The sequence below is a fragment of the Varroa jacobsoni genome, unplaced genomic scaffold (genome assembly GCF_002532875.2).
Source record: "Varroa jacobsoni isolate VJ856 unplaced genomic scaffold, vjacob_1.0 contig00753, whole genome shotgun sequence".
NCBI lineage: Eukaryota > Metazoa > Arthropoda > Arachnida > Mesostigmata > Varroidae > Varroa > Varroa jacobsoni.
In genome coordinates this window covers 42,633-50,961 of record NW_019214520.1, presented here as the reverse complement: position 1 = coordinate 50,961, position 8,329 = coordinate 42,633, and the positions used below count along the sequence as shown (strand labels likewise).

Sequence of the window (8,329 nt, the reverse complement as noted above, 5' to 3'; positions counted from 1 at the left end):
TAGTTCCCGACTTGGTAATATCTAACCCACTTGTTGTAGCATTTTCAACTAATGCTTGTTTTTGTTTATTTAGTTAGATGTGTTTCCGTTTTGCGATTGTCTGAGTGCTGTCAAAGTGAGCATTAGATGTCGTCTGATACCGCAGCGAAGATTGCAAAGTTGGGATTGAAAAGGGAATACTGTTTTTTTGCTTGTATACCCTCCCGGAAGCGTATTATGTCTTCTTCGTCATTTTGTTTTGTTGTTTGCTCTCGTCATAGGTGGTTTACAATGGTAAGAGCTCCGTTCATTGCTCCTGTTACCTAGGGGACGATATGTTAACGTGACTGTGATTAAGCTACGATATATTTTGCATTTCGTTCCGCCGTGGTCAGATGCTAAGCTTTTTTAAACCTGTGTTAATAGACCGAAAAAGGAAAAATTTAACTAAAAAAATTAGCGTTCCATTGAAGGGCTGGCAACTTACAAAATGGCCAAGGTAGCTTTGCACGACAGCTGATGATGGTGCACTCTTTTGGAATTGTGGTTTCAGTTAAACAATATAAGGCTAATCATTAGCAAATGGGGATTAGGGCAAAACAGGATAGTTAGTTACTCTTTAAAAAAATCTTCTGAATTTAATAAAGGCTTCCGGTTTTAGATTATTTTTTTCAAAAATATATCGTAATAGGTCTGTTTTATTCATTGTTAGGTCACAATAGACTATAATGTTCCATAGCTGCTCTACTCTTTTTTCATCAACTCTTCAGTCCGAGCTTGCTTTCAATTGTATTCACCGCGCCTACTCGAGGAATGACATCCGTTGGTTTGCAAATAAATCATAAATATAGAAGAAAAAACTGTTTTTGATCATTGGCTTGATGTCTGTTATTACTGTTTCATACGTAGACTTGATGCGATTGTTTTTATCTTAACAAAAATGCAGTCATTCTGTTCCGTTCACATTGGTCAGTTTCAAAAGCTATTGAAACAAATTATCTATAATACGATTCTGTTTATATGTTTTCTTCTATTTTTTTACAGACTAACAAAACCTCAGTCCTTTGCGGACTGCATAGGTGACGAGTTGCCATGTGGATGGGATCAGCGTTACGACCCTCGTGTCGGAATCTACTTCGTTGACCACGAAGCTCGTATGTAATCCCTAGATTAAATCGGCCATGCGATTTTTCAGATTTGCACACATCGAGTATCAAATACAACCCACATGCTGTGTATGTCCATTGGTCTGACATATCACGAGCTTGTAAAATCTCTCTGTCTCTCGCTGTAAGTCATATACTGTACTTTTTAGAGATCTATATTTCATCACTAATAAATACCTTAATGTGCCGTTTGTGTTCACAGAACGGAATCAAATCGAGGATCCGAGGCTACAGTGGCGACAGCTCCAAGAGGCTATGCTCAAGGAGTACCTGCTGACTGCACAAGAGGACGTTGTAGCTAAGAAAGAAATGCTCGAAGTGAAAAACCAGCGGCTGGCGATAGCCCAGGATGAATACATATACTTGAGTTCGCGGTTAAACAATTTGCTGCAAGCCGCATCGTCCACCAATTTGGCGGCGTCAAGCTGCACTTCACTGAATTCAGTTGCATCAAATGCACCCAGCTTAACTAAATTCGACCCTGATCTATTAAAAGCTGATGTAAGCTTGGCTCGTCAGAGAGTTAACCGTCTTAAGGCAGAACTTGAGCGGATTCGAAGCGACCTCACTCAGAAAGAGCGAGGTCTTGAAGTCCTGGCAAGCATTGACGAACGCCTAGTCAGCAGCGGTAGCATGTACACTTCAGACGAAGCCCGGCTGATCGTCGAAGAGCTGGTTAACATTCAGAAAAGCCTGTCCAGTGGCGAAAAAGAAAAGGAACAACTAATGAGCAATCTTTCGAAGCTTCGAGAAGAGCTTTTACGAATTTCGCAGACGAATAGCAATGGCGACGAAAAGTTTTCCAGCGTCGAAATTCAGACTGAGCTAAGTGGAGAAGAGCCAACCTTAGGTGCTCGTTTGGCCGAAATGGCACGCATGCGTTTGAATTATGACGCTGCGCGCAAGGAGGTCAACCGAATTCAGCTCGAGATCGCTGGATTAGAGAACCTGATGGCTCCTGGTAAAGCGGAAAGCGATCACGATCGATTGCTTCTTATCCAGGAGAAGGAGCAGTTACTGCGTGAGCTTCGTTCTTGCAGTAACAGCAGCAAACGTGATGAAAATGAAAACGAGATTAAGAAGCTCACATCAGAGTTGGGCTGGGCCATTGAGAGCTCAAATCGGGCAATATCCGATCGCCTAAAACTGCACGAAAAGAAGACAAAGTTGCTGCAAGAACTAAGCGATGCGATGCGACAAGTAGCCGCTCTCGAGGGCCGTCTAAAGTCTCTTTCTGCGTCGACCCTTTCAATGAGTTCTAGTTCAAGTATAGGCTCTTTATCTAGTAAAGAGGGCTCAGCTTCGAACCTAAGCTACACCGACATTTACGGCTTACCGTATACGAATGACAGTATCGCGACGAGTCTGCAAGACCTGCATAGAAGAGTAATGACCGTTGACAGTGTGACAACAAAGATCAGTGACCTCAAGGTTCGGGAGCAGCTAACGCCCATCATTGAAACCCCGCGGGTGTCGGTCAGTGCTGCCGCGTCAGACGAATCGTTCGCTGGTGACTCAGGCGTGTTTGAAGCTAATAATCAGAGTTCTCCTGAAGCAGAGACCCAGAACACGACACTCGACACACCACAGATCCAAGTAAAGCTATGGTTCTCTTCAGAGGATGAGATCCTACTAGTTGGTATCGAGAAAGCTCATAATCTAGCTGCGCTTGGGGTACCCGTCGGCTTCCGTGTATTCATCAAAGTAGCACTGTATCCCTCCTCCGAGGATACTTGCTTAACTTGTAAGACGGATCTAATTCGTGATCTTATTAAGCCCGCCATCATCGGCGAGATCTTTCAATTTCCAATTACCCTAAAACGAATCCAGACTCAAACCGTTCAGGTAAATATCTGGGGTATCGGGCCTCTCAGCCAAGAAGAGTGCCTTGGCTGTGCGCAAGTGTCTCTTGCCGATTTCAACCCTACGTCATCCAGTTTGAAGTGGTACAACATCTTGAGCTTTCGTTTCTTGTCGCAAACAGTCGGTCAATCGATGCCAGATATGGTAGAGAGTTCCGATGAGAGTACCATCATTTCTTCACAAACGTCCACACTTACGAGAGTTGAAGAACAACCAACAAAAACTATTGTCGAAATCACTGCTGTCCCACAGGTAAAAACAGCGGCTACGAACACCGACTGCGCCTACCAGACGGCTGCGAAAAAGGTCAGTATCTTCCTGAAAGTCCAAACAAATACTTTGACACATATATGTCGAATGATTCGAATTTTTGCGGTAGTAAACAGACTGATGAGACTATATTTATAGAATCTAGAATAAATGTGCACTGTACGGGCCGTCAACTTATCATAATGGTTCATTCTGTTTGCTGACCTTGCATCCCTGTAGCTGGATCCGTCAAACTCAGCTGACCAGCTTCTACTACAGGCCCTTAAACGATCACAGACATTCACCATCAACCGTCATCGCATCATGTGCCGACTCAACCGAAGTGACTCAGACAGTGCTATGCCTCTCTACAGTCGGAAGTGTCCTGTGTTTCTCCGCAACTCCATGGAGCGTCGTAGTCAGCGGTGGAAGAAAAACGGTCAGCAATCAGGTGATAAGACTGTCAAGCAGTCTGTAGTTGAAAAGAAAATGCCTGCAGATGCATCGCGTACATCGATTGATCTTGCTCTGGATCTGCACGCTTCCAAGGCACGCCTTACTGCCCTCAACGACGACTTGTCTAAGCTGAAGGAATTGCAGACACTTCTTGAGGAGTCGAAGCAACGTGGTGAAGCACCCGAGTGGCTTCAGGAGGAGGGCATGCAGCGACTTCTTGGGTACGACGAAAATCAGGCTCGACTTGTACAGAAGACCTCCCGCAATATTTATCGTCTTCGTAGAAGTCTTAGTCGAGATGAGCCAGCGAACCTCGCTATGTTCAAGTGAGTCTAGGGGAGTAAACTAGTAATATTTATGCTTGTTGTAATACCCTGAAAATATGCACATTTCACCTTTTGAAGTAATTATCTAAGTGGATATAGGTGAAACGCCTTTTCTTATCAACGTAATGCTTACTTGTTTTTATACGACGAATTACACTGTCGTTTCAGGGAAAAAATGGCTTTCTTTACAAGGCCTTCAACGAGCAACGTTCCTGCACTGGCTCCGTCGTCCATTTCGCTTTTCCCGGGCGAGAATAAGACAACTCCTCGATTTGAATACACAGTTGACCCTATCTACGGTGTGCAAGTATAGCTAGACGAGTTTATGAGAACTACCGAGCGTCAGAGACCAGATTCATGAAGAGGATATAGAGGGACCAAACCGTTTTCCATAGAAGACGAAGTCAAAAAAATACGGGAGATATATATTTGTTTGTATATAGCGCGCTCCGGTAGGCCATTTGTAAGTGCCAACCGACAATGGTTTGAATGCTGTGCGTCCAAACAGTTAGGGCACCGGGGACCTTTTCCCAGGAGAAACGTCAAAGTTCTGAAATGAAGATCGCACATACACATTTATTATATTAAAGACAGACGGACACTAACGGTGAATATGTCAATAATGATAAGCATGATGATGACGACGATTATGAAGCAGTGTTCTGATCTGACTAAACGGGTCAGTGCGGGACCAATATATCGCGAAGCGTGCTCATCACTAATCGGCCAATTGAAAGTGGGAATAGAAGTGAAATTTGGACAGGAAACTCATGCTCCTTTGAGATCTCGAAATCCATTTGAAGTACTAAATGAAGAGTCAAATAAGAATGATTGAGTTTGATTGACTGACGAGAGGCGATGATCGATCGAATTAACGAAACAATGTTTCGTGAATGCAACGCAATAATAATTGAGTAATTTCGTCTGGAGCTAACACAGCTGTCGAAGTTTGTGTCTTGTTGAGTGCAATTCAAAGAACGAAAGGAAAACAGGAGAGTGTTTGAAAGCTAATCACTGTGCACGTGTACGGGTTAAACGAAGAAAGATAAGAGGAGCGAGGGCGGTCCCGCAGGCGGGATCGTTCTGGGCATTACTTCGGGGTAAGGTACCTAGGTCACGTGATACTTCTATGAATCGGCATCCCTGTTAGGAGGCAGCGCTGTAACGTAGAGATTCATCAGTTAGCAGTTTTTAGTTTATTCCTCAATGAATTTTCAGTTATATTACTTTGTTCCAACATAGACACCAATGATAGTAGTGGAGTCAGCAAGCTACCTGAAAAAAACTATGACTTTTCTTTGGTGTAAGCATTTATCTAATGGAAATTGAGGTCCTTGACCATTAGTGCTTGCAAATTACGTAGCCCCGATCGCGATAACAAATCGTAATAGGGTATTGCAAGCATCGTAGTGTAAACTAATTATCTCTATGCTACTTGAGCAGCTGTAAACAGGTTTATGAAGTAAAGGCACTCGTTTGACCTTCTATGAGTACCGAACACCCTGAACGCCCAAGGCCAACGGTTATACCTGTGATAATGCCCCGCCCGCAAGGAGTCCTTCAAGGATCCGAGTTGGTCGCTATACTCAGTTGCGCCTTGGCTTTCGCCGGCTCGCTCGCTTGTTCGGAACTTCGAAATCGAAGCAACAAAAAACGCAGCCCCTGATAAAGCAGGCGGCTGAAAATACACGGAGAGAGAGAGAGAGAGAGAGAGAGAGAGAGAGAGAGAGAGAGGAAGAGAAGAATCTGCCGTTAGGGTAAACCTAATTTTTGAGCTCCTTAGTACCTTTGGTATCTAAACCAGTGTAAGCATATCGTTTAAGGTTTACCTTATCTCGTGCCCTCTAGTCAAAAAGCAAGTCTTACAAATTGCTACGCGTATTTATTAGTCAAGTAAATATACTTAATAATTATACGACTGATGGTAATAATCATACTAATTACTAATAAATATCTAGAGGGATATTCTATGAGTGAATACAATAGTTGAAACTCTATCTAGATAAAAGATAATAAAAATGAGTGGTAACGAAGATGATGAGCAAACGAAGCGAGTGAAAGACCCAAGCAGTAGCAACGTTTGATACGCGGATAAGCGGATTTCAATTTGGCTATACGTCCTTTTTTGATTTGGAACTTTGTGTTCTGGCGGACTTAAATAACCGGATTTCCCTTATAACATCGCCCGCTACTAAAGACTAATTAAAAGTGGTTGACGCGCAGTAAACGGCGCGACTCTTATTACTAATTTATTAATTCGGCATAACCGTATTCGATATATTGTGTAGCACCTCCAAACGTCAATTACCCTTTTGCTATTCAGATCTTGAACCTCGTCTGTCAATTCTATATAATGAAATTCATCTAACAACTTCTTATCGAGGCATATTTTTCTGCGTCTTGATAATTATACTTAGAAGTTCTGTAGAACAAGTACCACATGTCCGGCTCTGGATGTCATGACAGCAATAGAATCGAGCACAACTCATTAAAGCCTGAATAATGTAGAGCGCGGAATCATTTTCTTGGCGTCTTCCGCAGACCTCAGGTAATAGAACAATGGTCAAAAAATATGCAGTACCTGAGATCCCCTCCATGTTTCACGTCCTAAGCCCACAGAATTCATTGGACTTATTCTACGCCCCACTTTCCTCCCGGAACACTGACCGTCGAAACCCCTATGACGTAAACTTCAACAAGAGCAACAGGCCACAATTCCTTAATTGGATGAACGCTTGCCGTTAATACGACAATGCAATACGACATAAAACGATTTGTTATAATTCTCATTTCTCTTATTTTAATATTATATTGTAATAGCTATTTCTATATAAGTATTGTATTATTATAAACAGAATCGACACAGAGCTAACCGTAGCCCTTTCCCATACAAAGAACCCGTAAGTAGCACATATTATAAGGATCCGCTATTAGTTCATTGCGTGTTTGAAAAATATTATCGAAATAGAAAAATAAAATCATTCAAAACGAACCAATGGAATAAAATGGGTAGCAAAAGTGAAGGGTGACTACTAGCAGGGTCAGAATGATTTTAGAAACACGCAATGGGCTACAATGAGGTTTCGAGGTTCGCCCGCTAAGCCACGACTTAGCCGGTTGAAGTCCGCGCATGAATCAATCAATCAGTCAATTAATGTCAGCAAAAGCAACAGAAACTAGTCGTCCGCAACAAGTTGTCGAGTCATCTTGGAGCCGTTTGCTTGTTCTGAAAAATAATTAGATATGTACGTGGCAACTTCAGGTTTAACCGGTTACGCTTGAATAAAAGTTACTTGTGGCGCTACAGCGTCAAGGTTGCCACTTTAATGCTTATCGGTGGTAGTAAATTTCGAAACTCCTAAATGGCTCGCAATTTCTCAGGACACATCTGTCACAATAAAAACTGATGAAAACGTACACCATTGCCAAGTGCAATGGTGTCGTTAGAATCTGTGCCATTGTACATAGTCAATAAAGAAGAAGAAAAGAAACATGGTTTTTGATGAGCGAGTCTCGACAACATAGTTACTGATATGAAGTTGTTGGGAGTAATTAATACACGACAGAATTACGCCTCCTCTACGAATCGAGATATGCACAAACCCTTTGACCCTCAATCACTCTATCAGTGTCTTTAAAAATGATGACCGATTTACACATCAAAATACAAAAGAAGAGAGAACAAACGCCATTTATATTTTTCTATTTCGTAGTTCACGTATTTACTTCTCGAGTTCACAAAATTCTGTATGTACATTTTCTATCTAGAGTACCATATATTTTCAATAAGTATATGATCCACGTATTCCGAATTAGCACCGACTTTGGTACTTGTTAAGAGCTGGCATTTTTTCAAGCAGAAGCGATTTAGGCTCCAACATGTTAGCGGTCTTTTGTCTCTCTTCTTTTACACATATATATATATATATGTTCATTGTAAAATATCATATATTATAGAGAAATAGAAATATCATTCCGTTACGCATCGCCTACTCATTCGCTATTTACCTGTGGCCTTAGGTCACGTAATCAATACGCTCGAGTAGAAATAGATATCTGTTATTATGACTCGACCCTATAGCTGGAAAACTCAAACCGGGTTATGATTAGAACATTTTCATAGAAGCTGCTAATTTCATAGAGCATTTTCAAGAAGCCCCGTTTTGAACTATTTAGCTGTCTAAGCTACATAATTGTTGCACTATGAACTTCATTTCATACCGAAATCATTAGGTAGAATACGCGTAGAAGAGTAAGATTCATTCCTTTTAGCTTTCTCATAAATGTAGT

At 41.9% G+C, this 8,329-nt stretch overlaps 1 protein-coding gene across 3 annotated transcripts in view; it reads left to right on the top strand.

Moving 5' to 3' along the window:
• kibra (WW and C2 domain containing protein kibra) overlaps positions 1-8,020 on the top strand; it is a 34,486-nt gene extending 26,466 nt beyond the window's left edge. The window contains exons 2-6 of one of the 3 annotated variants that reach the window (XR_002686929.2): positions 1,024-1,133; positions 1,348-3,314; positions 3,498-4,039; positions 4,208-5,139; positions 5,483-8,020. Coding sequence is in view for 2 of the 3 variants with exons in the window: in XM_022852435.2 (XP_022708170.1) it covers positions 1,024-1,133; positions 1,348-3,314; positions 3,498-4,039; positions 4,208-4,352 (2,764 nt within the window). In the remaining variant the exon portion in view is untranslated. Of the gene's footprint in view, positions 1-141; positions 274-1,023; positions 1,134-1,347; positions 3,315-3,497; positions 4,040-4,207 lie in introns of those variants that run through there. The other 2 variants (XM_022852436.2, XM_022852435.2) reach the window with 2 other exon arrangements.
• The last annotated feature ends 309 nt before the right edge of the window (positions 8,021-8,329 follow it).